This window comes from Argiope bruennichi, chromosome 5 (genome assembly GCF_947563725.1).
Source record: "Argiope bruennichi chromosome 5, qqArgBrue1.1, whole genome shotgun sequence".
Lineage (NCBI taxonomy): Eukaryota > Metazoa > Arthropoda > Arachnida > Araneae > Araneidae > Argiope > Argiope bruennichi.
Window position 1 is genome coordinate 14,650,320 of NC_079155.1, and position 20,945 is coordinate 14,671,264.

The window sequence follows — 20,945 nt, forward strand, 5'->3', positions numbered from 1 at the left end:
AGAAGTTTTATCCCCCATTTCACGCATTATCACTGCCTTTGGAGAAAGAAAGGAAAAGTTTTCACCACACACGCTGACCTTGCGTTTTCTGCTTTCAAAGCAAACAAAATCGCCCAGATCAAAATAAATAATTCATTATTATTCCTACTTCCTTTTGAACGACGATCCCCGGAATTTCCGGGTATCGAAGTTCAAAATCCCCGGAATTCCGGGGTTTCCCCGGAGCACAAACACCCCTGCTTAGAGGTCTTGAGTCGATTACACGCTCGCAATCTGCCAGAACCATTGTCATTTCCTCATAATTAAAATTTGCTCGCCCAAATATTTTCAAAAGATTTTATAAAATTCTAATTAATGTCACCCACCATACACTCCATCAAGCAGCAGTTGAGGGATTATATTTCCATTCAATAGTTGACAGCTCCATATTTTTGTACATGACTCCAGTCTAGTTATTTTAAATAATCGGTTGTTCCAACAAAATTAGAACCATTATCACATTACAGTTTAGTTGACTAAAACAAGTTTCACTGCTTTTCTTCTGTTTAAAATCCAATATTTTTCTCAAAAAACATTCAAGAGTATTTGGACTCCTGCATGACAGTTCTTAATGTGAGCATTACAAATTAACCCTTTTATAACTTCATGTTTCGGTGAAAGAAAAATAGGTCTAAGAATATTTTCACTGTCTCTGCAATAAATAATTTTAGTTTTTAAACAAATGACACCAAGATTGCCTTTAAATACTTGTAGAGTTTTCAATCTCCTTCCTTCTTTTGGGAAAAAGATTCAGTTTCAATCATAAATAAACCTTCCTTTCTGCTTCCTGAAATTTTGTAGCTGTTAATTCACCATGCCTGTTTCCACTTATATTTTTGCAATTGTGCTTGACACGAATGATCCCATGCAACAAGAAGAATAATTCTATTATAGTTCGAAAAATATCTAATACCAATTTGCAATATCACTAGCTTTGTTATTTGCTAGTATATAAGTCGTCTCAGAATTTTCTTTTTCAATCTCTTCATTCCAATCATGATTGGAGGGAATCAATGTTTTGAAATTCAAAAGCATTTTTCATCCATTATGGACCCGCCCACCATCTTAAGGAAACTATATGTTTTACCTTGTAACCTCTGGAAGGCAAGGATGAATATTGCTAATATTCATAACCGCTAATAACCGCTTTTCCTTTTGATTTATTTCATTGTTTAGATCTGTTTCACCCACAAAGCTGCAAGCAAAGAATTTCATATTCTCTGGACATTGCACTACTTTTTGAAGGTACTATAAATTTCAACTTCCAAGTTTCCCTTCCCTTTTTTATAATATCAATAATTATAATGACTAACCAATAAAATTAAACAACAGCATATGCATTGCCAGTTCATTTTCTTCAAGCTATAACAATTGGGTGAAGTACAACTAGACAAATATATGCAACTTTGCTTTTCTACAATAAATGTATTTGCTTAAATCCGTAATAAAATCCTTTCCATTTAAAAATAAACATCTTTCCAAATATTGCAAACAGAAGCATGACACTTTATGTGCATATAGATGAGTAATAGCACTTTTATACTATGGACCCTATAAAAAAATGTTCTTATTACAAATGTGGTCATATAATATCCATAAACACCATGTCTGGAACCGATGGCACTTTACAACAGAAGCTGGTGAGGTAGAATAACTTCATCACACTAATAATCTCTGATCACTAAACCTCTATTGTAAATATGGAGTTCTGTTCTTCCATTCATCACTATGCTTTTTGACACAACCACACTTAGAATGCCCCAGTGGTCTCTTACTCTAATGTTAGTGGATTAAAAATGTGCCCCTACCTCTCTTCATATTTAAGAGGCTTCACGAAACATTTGTGAAACAAAAATGTTACTCGCTGGTAAAGAGCACGACTCTGTTGAAGAGATTCCAGTCTTTGTATTCATTACACCATTGTAAACCATTCAGTTGGCAGTCTAGTGTTAGTACAATGTGTTCCAGACAGTGAGAGAATAGGAAATTTTTATGTAATCATCAAGTCACAGTATAAACCGACTCTTTGTCTGGTTGCAAAATACAGATGCTCAACAGTATTGCCCATTGTCTGATTTCGACATTCTTTTCCTTGGCAGTCTATCACCAACCTTTACAACTGTACCTATACTTAGGAATGCTTTCCAAGCATTCCTAAGTATAGGTAATAACTTGACATTCGCAAACTCTTCAGCAACACTCATCAAACTAGCCCTTCCTCCAGTTTTCTGATCATTCTGCATTGTGTAAAAATTTTCAAAGTTTCTTTTAACCATTTTGACTATATGATATCACTTTTACTTGCAATGAATGTCTGGAAATGTGACTTGCACTGTGCACACTTACTCTATGCATTTTCTTTGTCCTTGTATCACCTGCAATTCCCAATAGCTGCATATACATCACTCTTCTACTGACTTGGCTTTTCATTGAAATCATAATAATAACAGGATTTTCCTACAATTTCCCACTGGTAAGCCAAAAATTTTGCAGATTAAACTTTGCACACTTGTGTATATATTAAATATGGAATAAGCAGCATATACCTGAAAATGAAACTTAAGGGTAAGCACATTTATAATCACTAATTAGAAAAATTATTGTTTTTGTTGTGACTTACGGCACTTTACAAGCCCGCTGACAGTCATCTATCAGCGATTTAAGCCGAGTCAGCGTCTCTTGTTTTTTCAGTAGCACCAACTAGGGTCAAGAGTACGACTTAGCTACTCATGTATTTCATTCACTCATAAACAGATCGTAATTTAGACCTGAATCAGAGAATGATCACCTCTGAACCAGTACCCCCAGTGGTATTACTCTCGACATGGAGGACTTTGTGACCATGCCAGCCACCACACACAAGGAGAGTCTTCGGCTGGTGGGGCTCGAATTCACAACCTAAGGGATGTGAATCCAATGCTCTACCAACCGGGCTATCCCGGTTTCCAAAATTATTGTAATATCATTATGATGTTTAAAATTTTCAGATGAATTCTACCTCATGTAAAAATTTCAAAAGTTTCTTGTACCATTTTGAATGTATGATATCACTTTCACTTGCAACAAATGTCTGAAAATGTGACTTTCGCTGTGCATGCCGCTGATTCTGTACACTTTGTGTGTCCTTGTATCACCTGTAATGTCATGGTCCTGATAGCAGAGTATGCATCACTTTATTGAGTTTGCTTATCATTAAAAAGAGAGTAACAACACTTTCCCCACAATTTCACACTAGTAAAATAAAAAAATAAAAAATTACTTTGTTGCTTAAGCTTTGCACTCTTGTTATATTAAATATGGAAATCATGTATATCTGAAAATGAAACTTAAGGATAAACACATTTATAATCACTAATTAAAAAATTATTGCAATAGCATAAAATGTTTAAAACTTTTAGATGGATATGAATTTAATAAAAACTTTCTTTTTTTCAAATATACATATTTTTAACTTCTTGTCTATTTTTGATGCTACACAATTTGCTCCCAAACTAGTTTACAACCTAGTTCATTTTAATAATAACAAAAAAATTAAAATTAAAGCTAATTCCATATAAAATAAAAATAATGACCAATACAAAAAATAGAATAAACTTACTTTTGTTTTAACTGAACTCTGTGGCCCCAATTTAGCGATTTAACATAGCCAATAACAGCAGATCGTAAAGTATCCCAATCATGTATAATATTTTCATTAACATTCCACCCATACTTTTTGGCATGTTCTATGGCTTTACCTAAAGATGCAGCTTGATGATAAAGCTTTTTAGGAATACATCCAACATTTACACATGTACCACCAAGACCCCAAGTTGTTCCTAAAATATAAAAGCATATAATCAAATTTATAAATAAGTAATTCATTTTAATTTATTAAGGTTGTTTTCAGATTTAAAAAAAAAGCAATTCAACAAAGAGATAAATAATTATTTTTATTACCTATAAAATAATTTTCAGGATTATCGAATATTATGGCATTCAAAAATTAAGATGTTCAGGATAGAAAACAAGTTTTTTCAAAACATATTATAGGTTTGGTAATTAATGGTAATGATTTGGTAATGATTGTCATCCTGGATTAAACATCTAGCAATATCGAATTAGGTTTTTGAAATTAAAAGCCATTTTTTTACAAATATAAATGCAAGACAAATGTTTTTGTAGTATAGTTTCTATAATAATTCAATTTTTCTTAAAAATTATACAGATGGATATATGCCACAAAAATCTAACATGCGAATAAAAATTGAAAGACTGCATATGGATAGAAAGAAGAGAATATTAAAGCCAGATTTATTGTTTTCCTTCACAAAATGAAAATATTTCAGAAGAACAATTTATCATTTATATCAACAGAAAAAAGACATGATAAAAATGACAATATAAGACAATGACTGAAATAGTTCATAAACGTTCAATGTGTGATCAAAAAACATTTTTACTGCTATCACAAATTAATACTTTCAAAAGACATATTTCAATATTGCCAGTGATCCAGCTGCACCTTTGAATTCCAATGTAAAAACAATAAAATCTTTGCATTTATTGTTGGAATATCAGATCAGAATTTTGAGTGAGCATGCAAGTATAAGGGATTGATAGATAAAATCAATAAGTAATGTTGGTCTCAGTCTTGCACTAAGGGAGGAACAATTATCAAGCTTGAGACAATTGCACAAAATTCAAAAAGACAATGTTCTAACCAATCACATTTGTTCATGAAATTCTTTCTGATTTTAGTATCAATGACGATCCTCATTCAGGAGATGTATATTGAAACTGATGAAAACAAATTAAAGAAAATAAACAAAGTAAACATGCATTATACTATGTAAATTTACTAAAGCATTCAACACATCACTTAAACATTCTAGCCTATATGAATATAATGGAATATACAAACAAGACTGATATTTTTAATCCTCATAAACTGAAAGAAGTTCATTGAATAGTGCAACATGTACATTAAATGGGACATTTTTTTTAATAAATTGATAACTGGTAATGACAAGTTGTCTATCGATAATAATGCTTCTAATTTCCTAAACTGCATCATTAATTAATTAAATTCATTATTTCTAGAAAAAACAAATTTATTTTCTGTTGATAACACCAGACTTTTATTTGGAGTGACAATATAAAATGTAGAGATTGTGTTGTATGTTTCAAAAGAAAAATCCTAAAGTAAAGTATAGGAAAGTTTATAACATAATGCCATCTGTTCAGTTAAAGCAAGTCTGCATGTTTTTCCAATACCCGAAGATGTTGGAACATAGGATACATTTAAAAAGCACATTTCCTTCAAGTAATTTTACTTAATATTTATTAGAAAATGCATTTGTTAAGTAACATTTTATTAATTGAACAAACAAATAGACTGTGTAATATTAATACTTAAAGATGAAACAGTAAGCTTTTGAAAATACAATTTTCATTTCAATTTTTTTAATATCAATAAACTTTTCCTATTAGGAGAAACATCTAATGAATGGAATGAGGTCAAATTTTATACTTAGTTAACCTTTGAAAGCATGGAGAAACTGATTCTGCAAATTATATTACGTGTGCACACACACACACCAATAGGCAAAATTTGGATGCTATTAGAGCTACAAAAGGAGGATACTGGCATACAACACAAATTAATTGGTGTTCATATATATTATACCATATGAATATATTCTGTTCCTAATGGCTCATTTAATATTATCTTTCTGGATTATATAGCTAATAATATAACTAACAACAGAACTAAAGATAGATTTTTTTTTTTTTCCATAAAACTCCATGCACTATATATGCATTCATTTACATCAAAAATCAAAATTTATTCCAGTATACAAAAATTAAAAGATTTATGCACTTCAAAGCTTTATATTTTAGAGCTGTTCTAAATCTGATTCAAATAAAAAAGAGTTTTAAAACTGAAGCATGATGAAAAATAGCCACATTTATGATATTAATATCACACATTTGGCATATCCGACATTTGCCCGCTAGAATTATCAAATATTTAAATAAGTATTTGCTTAGGCTTTTCCAGAAACTCCAAGTAAAATTAGAAGTTCTGTATCACATAAACACAATTAAATTACATTATTCATCACACTAAAGTTGAATTAAAATGTTTGATTGTTCTCTACAATGGCAGTGTGAACATTTCTCTTATTGGCAAGTTCTGTATCGATATTTTTGTTATTGTTACTGTTATAGATTGTTTTGTTTCTTCCAACACTTATTTCTCTAAGCCTTGAAAAATCTATGTTGAATATCTAGTCTTGTGCATTCTGCTAAATTTTTGCAACAAATGCCACTATACAAGGGAAATATACAATTTTATAGTTTATATGGCTTTGCTTTTGAACAGAAAGTAAGTTTTCCCTTTGAAACTTATTCTACATATTCAACCAAAGTTTCATAAAAATTAAAATTAGGCAAAATCAATTACAATTATTAAAATACAGCAATATTTCATTAAAATTTTGAAAGCTTTGAAAAAATACATACTGCTTTCTCATTCTAATATAGCTGGGATACCATAAGGTTGTTAACTGTGATAACTGTAACAATAAAGCATTCAAAATAATGAAAATAATCAATAGCAGAAGAGATTGTATTGTATTACAAAAGGCAATAGTAATTTATACCCTTCCAGAAAAACATTTTATCTGAACCACTCGTCAATATAAGTAAAGCCTCAATGAGTATATTATGTTTGTTTTTTAATCTATTTAAAGGAGCTTGATTCTACGTGCACCTTTTTTTTTTTGTTTAATCATACTTTTGCCCCCTTCAAATTGTATTACTATCTTTGCTGAATATTAATACAAATATTAGAGGCAATATAGGCTATAAAAGAAATCTCTACTTGAATTGTGAGAAAAATATTCATAATTTTCAATGTATCTAATATTACAAACATGCATCATGCAAATAATGTATAACATCATTACTGACTACTTCCAACATTCCATTCAACTTACTCAGCAAAGTAGGCACTATTTACAATTTTATTTAAAAGTTTAAGAGTAGATATTCTTAAAAAACAATATTATACCACAATTGATTCTCACCTTTGTATCTTTCTATCATAGCAATGCAAAAGCAAACATTTGATACAGTTAAACATTTAATTGGACAGGTATTTGACGGATCTTAACCAAAAGATTTCAACAAAAAAAAAGTTTAATATTCGTTTTTATAATTGAATGATACCTTGAAATCAAGAAATAAAAAGAATCTACAGTCCTTAAAAGACGGCAATCAATCAACTGTTGTCCCTACTACATTTAGTTTTAATAATTTATTTTTAAGATTAAGATATAAGATTTCATCAATTTGTCTTCTTTACCAAAGGAAATCAAATACGTAAATTCAGTAAATAGCAACAATAAAATTGAATCTAATACAATTGTTTAACCTTTAACTAAGAATATTTAAAAATATTTTTCTCATAATTTTTATGCAAGCATAGAGAATAGATTCTGAATAAAACAATTTTTTCCACCTTTCAAATAATTTTTAAGCCAGAGGCTTAAATAAAAATTCAAACCCGTCAATTGTTTTCATGAATACAGTAAAATTTCAAGATTCCTCATTTCTATCTGCAATGTAATTTTTTTTTTTTTTTTATAGTATTTACATTGTAAAATGTCCGTTCATTCATTCACGACATTTTCAGAACCAAGTGGGCAACATTAGAAAAAGAAAAATGTGATCTACATTACTTGAAGAAAACTTAAGAATTCTACACAAAAGAAAAAAGTTATTCATGTCCTTGTAACTTCTAATCTTAGAAATCTAAATAGCAGCACAGAACAATAACAGAAGGATCTTTCCACAAAAGCATCTCAGATACATCCTAAGTTAGGTAACAAAAAAACATATTACTATTAGTATAATCCTTTAAAAAAACAACCGATACACAATCCAACTTGTTTCCAGGCCTCTAATCTAGTCCTTGAAAATATACAAATATCCATCTGAGAACTGCATCCACGTACATGTGTGTGTGTGTGTGTGTGTGTCTGTGTGTGTGTGTGTGTACACGCATTTATCATCTTTATATTAAATATTAGGTATTTTGTTTAAGTTTAGCAATAACAACCTCATTAAATAATTTTATTTCAACCTTTGTTGAAATAAAATTATTTAATGAGCAGAATGTATCTACTTTAATTCTGCAAAAAATTTATTTCTGATGAGTAGGGTGATATTAATCCCTAATAAAGGGAAATCTAGATGCAGTTTCCCAATTAAATTTAGAATTCAATCAGTCTAAATATGAACATGGTCAATTGCATATGGAATCAGTAAATAACTAATAATAATAATTTAAAATGAATATGGAATTATTACATATATATTTGCCTGATGATTTTATATGTTGAATTGGTGTTTTCCAGTGTTTGTAAAATGCCTGTAAAATAATGAAATAATTGAAATGCAAAAGAATTGATTATTTAACATATACAACAACAGAAACGTATATCCGACATCGAATACTGCACTAAATCAAACTTGGGTACATTTCTAAAGAAAATATTAATTTAGAACACTTGAAGATGATGCAAACATTACATAAACACTTTAAAGAATTTGTTCAAATGCAACTTTAATTTCCCCTAAATTTTTGAATAATGTGCAACAAGAAATATGAAAATATCCACTTGAATAGAAATTTTAATATAAAAAAAGAAAACTACTATCACTCGTCTAAAGCAACAGAAAAATTCTTACAAAGTTATTATCCTCTTCCACAATTAATCTACTCATTCCATATACTCGATCATCAAATTAGGGCGTAAACAATTTGCCACGTGATGATGATGATTCATCAAGAGTCAAATCTCTAAAATTTATGGTTTAACAGTCACTAGGCAAAGGAAAAAAATTCTACTGCTATAGCACATGTATTATATGTAAGGGCACACTCAAATGCATTTCTTGTCATGCATCATACTTGAACTTACCTCTGACAGATGGATCTACATAATCCAAGACAGCAACTCTTTTACCCAAAGATGCAGCTGTAAAAAAATTTGCAATTAGAAAACATTTTTTTAAAATATATCTTTTAGTTAAAATACTCATTTCATTTTTCTAATATTTACCTTCTTTAGCACAAGCCAATCCACCAGAGCCTCCTCCAATAACTACCAAATTATATTTCTGAACAGTGCTGGCTAAAATATAAAAATAAATTATGATTATTGCATGTTATAAAAAAAAAATCGATCATATTACTTACTTTGTGCTTATTTTGTGTACAAAAAAGTATTTTTTTTTAAATGAAATTTAGTCTACAAATAAGCCCTTGCGATTTCTTTTGGTAATTTTCAAAATAACAGTTGAGTATTTATATTTTACATATGCAATTTCAAGATCAAGCTTTGTATTATCATTTAATGTTGATTTTTCGCATTTTAAAGCAATTGATAAAATTTTATTAAAAAAAGTACATGATTTTCCTTCAGATGAAACCAACAATACCAACACATATTACTTTTCAAAAATACCTTGCTCATAACTTTAAGATGATAGAAAAATATACTATAGCAAAGAGTACTATATTATAATGTAAAATCATACCGCTATTCAGACATCGCCAATTAAACCATCCTTACCAATAACATAAAAGGTTAATAAAATAATCTTTACAAGACAAAAATTGGGAAATTAAGCTCTTGTTGCAGTTTATTACTGAATAAATTTATGCTGTAGCTGCCAGCCGTAATACTAAACAAAAATGTTGCATTTTTTTCCCCCAATTCAAGATTTTAAAAAATTTAAATAATGAAAGATTTTTATAATACTAGAATATTGTATTTAATATTTGGAAGGCAGAATGGACAAATTTCAACATTTTACTATAAGGGAAAAAATGGATTAAAAAATTCATTATGCAATGAAACTAGTTAATAAAATGAGTGCAGCAAATTAGTTACTTAATTCTCTGAGTTGATAATAAGTATAATAAAATTATATCTATTTTAAGCACATTTTATTCAATTCTGATAAAAGCTTCGTCTTTCCTATCTTAGGTTCAGAAGATTTTGCAGTAAGGGATTAAACATTTTTATGAATGGGCATTCTATTTAAACAGAGCTATAATAGTTATTGCTATCGATCTTAGGGGGAAATGCATGTTATTTAATATTAACAAAGATATTAGCAAATAAGAAAACTAAGAACAATTAGTTTGGAATTATCAACTGATGCATTTAAATTCAATGTTAATGTATTCAATATTCAACAACATTATCATTTAATTCAACCCTCTCAGTTCACAGCCAAAATACATCCATAATTCAGTTTGAAAACAAAAGGATGATAGAATGCATCATTCAACTAAGGCCATTCAAAGGTAAAATGGCACTAATGCTTAAAACATGTCGATATCTATGAATCTATCATTTCTATTCAGTAAAAGAATATTAAATAAAATTATATAAGATTTAAACTAAGCCCAGAATAACCTAATTCATTAAAAGAAATATCGGTCAAATTATATAGAGAATAGGTGCACAATAAAAAATTTAAGAAAAAAAAAAGCAAGAGAATAAAGTTTTAATAAAACAGAAGAATGATCAATTATTCAATTAGCTTGGAAATAAATTTTAAGAAATATTTAAATGTTTATAATGTTGCATAATAATTTGATAGCCTATACATAAATTTTTCTTTAATACTATATATACCTGAATAAAATTTAATATTTTTCAAAAGTATTGCTTTTTTAAAACAATGACTTTTTTTCTAGAATACAACATGACTATTTTTTATGATTCCAAGAATTATTAAAATATAATTCCAACTATTTTTGGAACATCAAAAAAAAAAATCTTATGCAAAGAATCTATATCATATTGTTTATAATGCTACCATTCACAGCACACAAATCACTTTACATATTGTTGAATAGCATTAGTCCAGTAAACAAATCATCATACAAATATTTATAAATGCTTCATTGAACATTTATACAGATGTATTTCAATCAATGCTTTACCAACTAAGGAATTTGCAAAATATTGGAAATGCTCTAGATAAGATTCACCAAAAATTATATTCATTCAGTAGAAAAAAGGTGGAAAAGAAACCAAAAAATAGGCATCAAACAAAGTTTAATCTACTGTGACAATAGGCATAATTGTTACTAGATAAGTAATTGTATAACTTACTTATGGAAACAGACAACTTCTAAAGAAAAGGGAAATTTTCTTTAAGAGGTGTTGAAATTTATTAGTGTATCTTCTAAAACTATCATCTCATAAAAATATTATTTGCATTATCGTAAAACTCAGACTACTTTTTAATTACATCAATTTCATTTTTATACAACATTTTTCTTAATTTTTAACAATTTTTTTAAAATATTGTACACAATTTGAAACTATTTTTGACGTTATGAAATTCAAACTCGCCCATTAAAATATACAATCAATCCATTAAAATATTCAAATGTTACCCATGTTAAAATTAAGATTTTTAAAAATATTATATTTGGAAATTAATTCTTAAATATGATTTTTATCTCTGCAGCATATACATTTTTTTGTTATCTGTTTTGACTTATTCAATTAAATTTATGTTTTTCAGCCTTTCATATAACATGTTGAAATTTATATATATATATATACTGTGGTGGCCAAAAGTGTGTACATTTTTTGAAAGTTTCATGTTTTTCAACTTTGCGTGCTTGTAGAATATATTAATTTTCACTTAAATACAAATGTTTATATATCAAATTGAAGGTAATTTAATGTAGAATTTAATAACAAAAACAGTATTACAATATCTGTATTAAAAAAAAGTTATGCTTATTTTAGTAGAACAAACACAAATCGTTTTAAATAATGACATGTTTTGTAATAATAGCGTACTGGCCAATCACAAAACTGTTCTGAGGACCAATCAAATGTCTGCAACTATAGTTTAGATTATTTGGATGGTAAAAGAGTTATTGTTGTGGAAATATTTTGCGGAATGATGCATACTAGTACAATTAAATAGAGTACTGCTGTTTTTTTAATATTTTAAGTCCTTTTTTTTTAATTAAACTAATTTTAAACAATGTCACAAACAAGAAGAACTGATTGGACATCTACAAAAAGAAGCCAAATTGTCATATTGAGAGAAAATGGCCTCTCTTATGCTGAAATTGCAAGACAAGTTGATTGTTCAGTGACTTGTTCTGGTGTACGAAAGTTCTGTTTACGTTACGAAAAAATGAAATCAGTGGGAAATAAGGCCAAATCAGGCCGAAAAAATGCACAAGTGCTACTGCCAATAGAAAAATTAAACGGCTATGCCTTCAAGATAGAAAAATTTCATCAGATGCCATTAGATGTGAAATGAGTGCAGCGGGTATTGCAGTAAGTTCAAGAACAATAAGAAGGTTATCAGGATTTGGACTACAAGCTAGAATTCTAAGGAAAAAACCATATTTAAATCAAAAGCAACGCGAAAAACGAGTTAAATGGGCAAAAGAACACATTAAATGGTCAGAAAATCAATGGAAGCAAGTAATCTGGAGCGATGAGACTAAAATATCGCTCTTTGGTAGCGATGGTAGAAAATACATGAGACGTAGAGTAGGTGAAGCGCTTCATCCTCATTGCATTGAAGCAACTATGAAAACAACAACAAATGCCATGATTTGGGCATGCAAGTCTGCAAATGGTGTGGGCCAAATTCAAGTGATTGATGGCATTCTGAATGCCAAAAAAATACATCGAAACTGTCCTGGAACCAAAATTGATACCTTCCATCAGGGATTTCTTCCCCAACAAAGCACCATTTATTTTTCAGCAGGATTCAGCTCCATGCCACACAGCAAAAGTATGCAAAGCATGGTTTCAAAATAAAGGCATATATGTATTACCATGACCAGGAAACAATCCTGATCTCAATCCAATTGAAAATTTGCGGCGACGTTTGAAAATTCTTGTACGACAAAAACGTCCATCCAATAAAAGACAACTTATTGAATCTATAATTGATTCTTGGCACCATGTTATTCCGAAAGATGAACTCCAAACACTTGTTCACTTGATGAAAATACGCTGCGAAGCTGTCTTAAAAAATAAGGGTTATCCTACTAAGTATTGATAATGTATCACTTTAAAAAAATGCAAATCTAAGATACATCTTACTAAAATTAGCGAAACTTTGTTTGTAATACTGTTTTTGTTATTAAATCCTACATTAAATTACCTTCAATTTGATATATAAACATTTGTATTTAAGTGAAAATTAATATATTCTACAAGCACGCAAAGTTGAAAAACATGAAACTTTCAAAAAATGTCCACACTTTTGGCCACCACTGTATATGCATTCCATATTAATATTTAACAGCCTTAAAAAATCAATCTGGGTAAACAAGTTAGTCACCAAAGACAGTTTTACATGAACTTTGGTAGTAAAAAATTTCTTAACATTTTTAAATAAAACTTTTTTTTTTTTTTGAATATTACAAAAAATTTTATGTTATAAGTACTATAATATTTTTCATGGAATATTTTATAGTATACGTTAAAGACACAATCATATTCTTTTGGATTATCATATACATCTTTAAACATTATAACTATTTTGCCTATGCTTTATTCATCCATTAAATTATCTAAATTGTAAGCTAAATCGAAATCATTTACAAAAGATGTAGTAAAAAATGTAACTGAACTTCACAAATAAATTAGATTTATAAACTCTTTAGTTGAATCAGACTAAAATCATAGTAAAAGGCTGAAACAAAAGCAAAAGGTTTCAGCTACTAAAGAGTACACAAAATAAAAACCATTAAGGATATAACAATGTTTTCTAGAAAACCACATACAGTCTGGATTTGCACTTATGAACTGGTTTCATTCAAAATAAATATTAACTAAAAATACTACTTGATTTTAGAATTTTATATAAAACATCAACATTCCTTTGAAATACCAAAAATCCAACAGATACATTTCAAGGATATTAAAATAATAAATAACACTTGAATTTGAATCAAATACAATGAATCTTTCCTCTCATTTTCAGTGAGTGAGCACAAAATATTCTAGAACTAGCAGATATATAATCATTTTATGAGATATACACTGCTTTAGGCTATCAAATATATCTTTTTACATAAGAGAAACATTTCTGGAACACAAACACAAAATATTCTATTAACATACCATATTTTATGCAATTTTAAGATAATAAACATAGAATATTCTAGAAAACTACAGACCTGATTTTTTTTATTTTATTATATAACAAATGAGCACAAAATGTTTCATAAATAACACATGCATCGTTCTTTTTTACAATACACTACCACACTGTTCTAAGCTATCACATCTTTTAAAAGGGTGTCCCAAAATTAAAGCAAGATTTGATTTTGCCACCATCCATGCACTAAAATATTGGCAACCCTATTAAAAGAAAACCATCTGACCCGATAGGTTAAGTCTAGTAAAAATCGAGCGTTACTTGATAGAACATGTCAATGCAAGATTTGAATTAAATAAAAAACAGGGATTTTTCTTTTAATAGTTATATTTTTATTGAATCAAAGTACACGGGATAGGGCTATGTATAATATGGCACATAAGGCAAATTATTTCCATTACTTTGATGGCACATAGCACTCTTTTGTCGAAATTTTCCATGACCATTTTGCATAAATTTGGCTGAATTTCATTGATGCAGCGTTGAATTTCCTCCTTCAATGTGAGCTTGCTTGTGGGTTGCTTCAATATACTGAAATAGACCTTTGATTTCAAATAACCCCACAAAAAGAAACCCAATGGTGTTAAATCATGATATAAGAGATTAATTGCCAAATTTTTGAACATTGACTACTACATTTTCATTATTTTTGAAATATTGTTCAACAATGAAAATATGTTGTACACATATAGTGCTCTACTTTTACTAATCTGAAACTATCAGCTGTCTAATGGCTTTCTATTGCTGACACTTTATTCTGTGAATAGTGACAAATTCAAATCTTATATTAATTTTGAGACACAAATTTGATATTTTGTTTATAACACAAAATCATATTCTTTCATAAAACTTTTACATTTTAAAATATTTTGAAATTGGAAAAACATATTCAAATTTTCATGATACAGAAATTTATCTGGAACAAAACAAAGTATCTCTATTTTATAAGTTTTTTTATAGACTTTTACTCAGAAACTATATATCTCACAAAACAACAAACATTTCTCTTGCATAAAAGATATAATCTATTTTATATTATGATCACTTTTTGGAATAACATATTTAGAAAGCAATTCCACTTCTTTTCTTATGTTCGCAAGGGAAATTTTTTCTTGAATATCACTAATCTTTTACAATACATTATATAATTTTTTTTTGGGGGGGGGGGGATATCATGCACAGAAAACAACTGCTTTTTTTATGATAGAAAAGAATATTTTTCTTCAACATTATTTACTCTTATTTAATACTTTTATCAATTGCAGAAACTGTATAACTCCAACGAGCATCACTTTTTTTTCATATTTCTTTTTTTTTTACTAACAAATTCTTTTTTTACATGAAAAAGCATTTTTTTTTAAAAAAATCAAGCACTAACACTTATTAAACAGAAAATTTCCCTGGGGCACTGCTGACAAACTTTTTAACAATAACGCAGAACATTTTTAGGAATAATCCATTTTATGTTACATCATAGAAATTTTGAAATACTGCATGTCATTACTTAGCTATGATATGGAAAAGAATAAAAATTGTTGGAATTCTATGCAGTGAAGTCTTTTCATGAAACAACACATATATTTTAACGACATTGTACATTTTAATGACTGCAGATTATACCTTTTCATCCTGCATGATAAAATATATTCCTGGCATTTGCATTTTTCAATATTAGATTTTAATATTAGATATTTTCATTTTGATGCTTAGCACTACTTTAGACACTATACAGCTTATTTAGTACTCATATAATATTTAAATTTAGAGGCATTAACATTTGTTTGATGTTCCAGGAATGCTAGCTAAAGGTACCCAAAAGTAATAGCTTGAACCAAAAAAACCATAAACAACTGGCTATAAATTTCAGTTACATTAAAGAGAGTAAACCTCAGTCATCATCACAGGTTAATGTAGATGCATGCGAGCGTCATTAGCAAATCTGTAACTGTCCAAAAGGTAATCACATTCTAACCCATTTATAACTTGTGTTATTAATCTTCTGAGTAGCTGAACCAATTATTTCTATAATTCACTGCAAACTTTCTATGGTAATAATAATTTTAATGTAGTCTGAAGGAAGAAAAAAGTTAAATGGTGTCAAGCTGAGATGGCCTGGTCAATATATCTAGACATAATGGCATTTTTAATATATCCAGACATAATGGTAAGTAAATTATAAAAGAGGCATATGCTTAATGAGTACAAAATTTGGTACTTGCGCATTAATTGCATTTCATTAATCACCAAAAATACAATCAATGACTAATCACCGAAGATAGCATCTGTTGATTATGTTTACTAATGGCATAGTGTTTAGCCTAAAATCCAGCAATGGCAAATTCAATAGTTGAAATACAAAAGATGGAATTGAATGCAATTAATACACAAACAAAAAAAACAATTAAGAAAACTCTTGAGCAATTCTTTATCAAAAGTACAGCAATTATATTCTATATATGTATGCTTCTTCCAACATAAATCATTACTCTTTCGATACATAACACTTTGGGATATGCCATAAAAAAAATTCTCTCACTCTAATATTTGATAGAAATATTTCAGCTAGTGTACCTTATTGTATATTGAAAGATTTCTAATACAATACGGGAATATGTTCTATCATGGTCTGTTTGAGAATTTACACCAAAGATTGTAAAAGATTTTTCACTATTAATACTCACTTGCACTTTTCAAGGACCTTCTGCAGCATTTTTAAAACTTTGATAAACTTATTTACAAACTAAGCTTATATCCATTTATTTTTTTATTAAGTTTGTAAATATATAGCACTGTTACTTGTATGTTCCCAATTAAAAATGATTTGTTTAGTATGCCTGTGCTAAAACCTTTCAGTTCATCAAAATACTATGTACAATATATATACAGAACACTAAAACGTTGCTTAATAGTTTAATAATTTCAATCATTTGTATTCATTTTAATAGTGTAAGCTGATCGAATATTTAAGCATTTTAAGAAACTCACTTAGGCATTGAAGGCCAAGGAATACTGCTATGCTATTCTGTTTAATTTTTGTCTTTAGAATTAGACGCCTTTTCAGGTACAATTAAATAGCCCATCATTCCCCATTAATTTTTTTTCCCCTCTCCATCCTCATCTTTTAGAAAAATCAGTAACCTCATTATTGGCATTATCTTAGTGCTTGATGAAGAGTTAAAATAATTTAGATTATGACTAATACATAACTTTTTAACATCATATTAATTTTCAAGAACAAAAAAAAAATGGGGTGGAGAAGGAGGTATATATCCAACATTATAAGACTGAAAAATTAAGGATAATAGCATAATTCTGTTTTTCGATAACTTTTATAATAATTTCAAAAATCTATTGTTTCTGAATCCTCAATACTGAAGTTTATTTTTGTTATTTCATTCAGTTGTATTCCAATTTGATACAATCAAAGTCAAAATTTATTAATTGATATAGGATTCTTAAGGTATTCAGGATAAGAATACTATGATACAATATTCAGTAACAGTTTAAATTGAGAGAATGACACCTGACCAGTTATTTATTTCAGCCGCTTAAGAGGGCTCAAGCTTTTTACAAATCAACACTTAATCTACCTCAAACAATCAATAACCATTTCCTAATAGTAATTCTAATGAATCAGTGAAATGCCAATTTAGTAAAAATAAAATTGAAAGTGCACATTATCAGATACTCAACAAATATAAAAATAGTAATAGATTTCTTGTAACGTTAGAGATACTATTAAATTAGTTTACAAAAATATCCAGTAATTTGAAAAAAAAAACATGTATGTTCCATCTGTCCTTGCACAAATGAGAAAGAGAGCCATGTGACTGTTTTTTAACAGATTTTTTTAGTAATAGTACTTAAATATTTATGAACAAAGTTGTTTCATCATTCTGGTATCTACAGTTATTAAGAATTTCAAGCAAACATCAAATTGATATAGTTCAGCAACGGATTATAAAACCCTCCGCACTTTTTCGCATGCATTAGGATGGGTTTAATTCTTCAAAATAGGGGTGAAAGGAAAGATGAAAGGAGGAAATGTTTACATTTACTAATAGGTAAAATCCAAGGTCAAAGGGAATACCAGAAATGTACTCATCATTCCGCATCTCATCCCTTAATGAGATGGAATCGTCGAAATGTAGTAGTCTCAGAATCCGTTGACACACTATAAATTACTGTACTTAGACTAAGCAACATTTTTACATGATGTTGACAGCTGACACAAAATATTTATTTAGTAGCAATTCACAAATGCATGGCAAATAAATTATTTGTGTAAAGCAGCAATTTTAAATTCAAGCACAATAAAAATTATGATTAATTAAACATTTTATGTATGTATTTCCTATTCCATTTTATGTATATATTCTTTAATTATAATATAAAAAATATATAATAAGTAACAGTTCTGCATAATCAATTTAACTTCATCACTCTTTTTATTATAGATTTTCTTTAAAATTCTCAGAGTAAACATCACTTAAGATAACAAATTATATTGCGATTGAAATGAAATATTTTTTCTCATATGATATTTCATTCCTTACAAATATTAATGAAATTTGAGGACCGGCTGCACCATTTATAATACGCTTCATAAAAACAATAAAATTATTTTACGTGGACACAGAACAAATTTTGTAACAACCAAATATTATGCTACTTATGCAATTAAAAGAACTTTTTACCTTATTTTCCATCTCAAAATAAAATCTTTTTTTTTTTTTTTTTTGTATGGTTGGCAAATACAATATTGTAATATTTAAGATAAAATATCCAATTTTTAAAACAATCTTTAAAAGAATTCAAGGATAGAGAATTAATTTGTTTAGAAGTCCATTTCTTCAACTTTTACTGTTCATAAAATATTCACAAATTACTTCGCTTTGAATCATAATTGCAAATGTTGCTGCTACATACGTAAGTAGGGAAATGCAATATACTAAAGAAGAAAAAAATACAATACCTGCTCTTAATTGTGCAAAGTATATAGCAGTTCGATTACGTAAAATCGGATAAAATAATAATAGTTGGTTAATTAACATTTCGATAATTATTTCTTATAGAACTTTTTTTTTAATCTAACATAAGACAAATAATTTAATATAACAGCATTCAATTTTGAGTAAATGTTTATAAAGCTGCATTTCGGCAAAAAGTTATGGTGTCATTTACAATTAATATTTTAAAAAGAACAAACAATTTATAAAACGCCGAATAATCCTAATAATAAACTCATTTATCTTTGTAATTTGAATAGTTAGAATAAAAATCACAGTTGCAGTTACGGAATGATGATTGGGGCATTTGATTGAGGCTCAACGAAAAGCAGTATTAAATTTAAACCAAGATTACCATCCAGTAAAATCAGGCATTTAGTTTAGTTTAGTTATACTAACGTCTCATTTTCAAGCAACAGTAGGGCTATTTTGGACCTCGTAATTTTGAACTTCGGTCAGATGACGAGGATGACTGTTATGACTCGGGATTCTAAGTTTTGATTTCGAATCAGTTTATTTTTGCACAACACAAGACAGAGAATTTCATGATGCTATTTACACAGTGATGGTAGAAATTGATGAGCGTATTTACAGATGACATAGACTTAAATTGATCAAACGATCCATACATCAAAGAGATGAAGTAACGTAACGTATAAATTCCATACTTAAAGCAAACACAGCATATTCTACTTAATGAATACCAGGTATCCAGATTCCAAGTTGGAATAAGATGCAAACGAAACAGAAAATATAAAACCTATTGGCAACAACGACACCTAAGCTGGCACCCCTTGTCCACACCACACCAGTGGGTGGACGTTTGGCCCGGACGGTGCAACAGACCCGCTTACACGACGGTTCTTCGATGGAATCGGGTCTCGAACCTGAAACCCTCCGGTTCCGAAGCCAAGACCTTACCACCAGGCCACCGCTGCCCTAGTAAAATCAAGCAGGCAAGAAATAATATTCACCATCGCCGTTAAGTACCCCCCCCCCCCACACCTTTGACTCAGGTGTTTACACACAGATTTGTTATCCTCTACGACCAAAGACCAAGTAGAATTTCGCGTGTTTGGTTTGCTTCATGTTTTGACTGGCTGAAATCGGTGAATAATACTTTACTCTCGAATTTCTTAATATGGAGTAGACTGAAAAATCATTCTCGAGCAATATTTTGGATTTAAATGTGCTAATGAAATGTGATATTTTCAATAAACTTCTTTCCACTATAATTCTTTGATCACCAAAATTAATAAATATGTTTCGTTATAAAAGGATGTGTGATTTGGCTTTGCATTTAATGAAATTCTCTCTGGTGGTGTGTTTTTCAATCTATAAAAACTCTAAAAATATAGATGATTTCTATTTAATACAAATCTGTTCTTGTAAGATAAATTTAAAATGCACAGAAATAAAAAGAAAAAAAAAATATTATATTTTACAAAAGAATTATTTCTTTCTGTGGAATTTATCATAATAAATCATATTCATTTTTTCTTTGGCAAGTTGCTTTTTGCATGTAAGGAAGCATTTCACACCTGTATGAAACTCCCAGAAAGCTTACATTTGCATCCAATAGAACTTTTTTCCTGTCATGCGTTAAGTTAATGTATCGTTAAGTAATGTTAATGTCTCAATTCTATCTTTATATTAAATCTTAATTCTGTTCCATCA

At 28.9% G+C, this 20,945-nt stretch overlaps 1 protein-coding gene across 2 annotated transcripts in view; it reads right to left on the reverse strand.

The window, feature by feature from the left end:
- LOC129969260 (thioredoxin reductase 2, mitochondrial-like) overlaps nt 1–19,517 on the reverse strand; it is a 351,586-nt gene extending 332,069 nt beyond the window's left edge. For both annotated transcript variants that reach the window (XM_056083730.1, XM_056083729.1), the window contains exons 1-4: nt 19,235–19,517; nt 9,153–9,224; nt 9,012–9,068; nt 3,638–3,857 (exon numbers count right to left, since the gene is read on the reverse strand). In XM_056083730.1, coding sequence (XP_055939705.1) covers nt 3,638–3,857; nt 9,012–9,068; nt 9,153–9,224; nt 19,235–19,313 — 428 coding nt within the window. In that variant the 5' untranslated portion in view covers nt 19,314–19,517. The remainder of the gene's footprint in view (nt 1–3,637; nt 3,858–9,011; nt 9,069–9,152; nt 9,225–19,234) is intronic.
- Nucleotides 19,518–20,945: the final 1,428 nt, after the last annotated feature.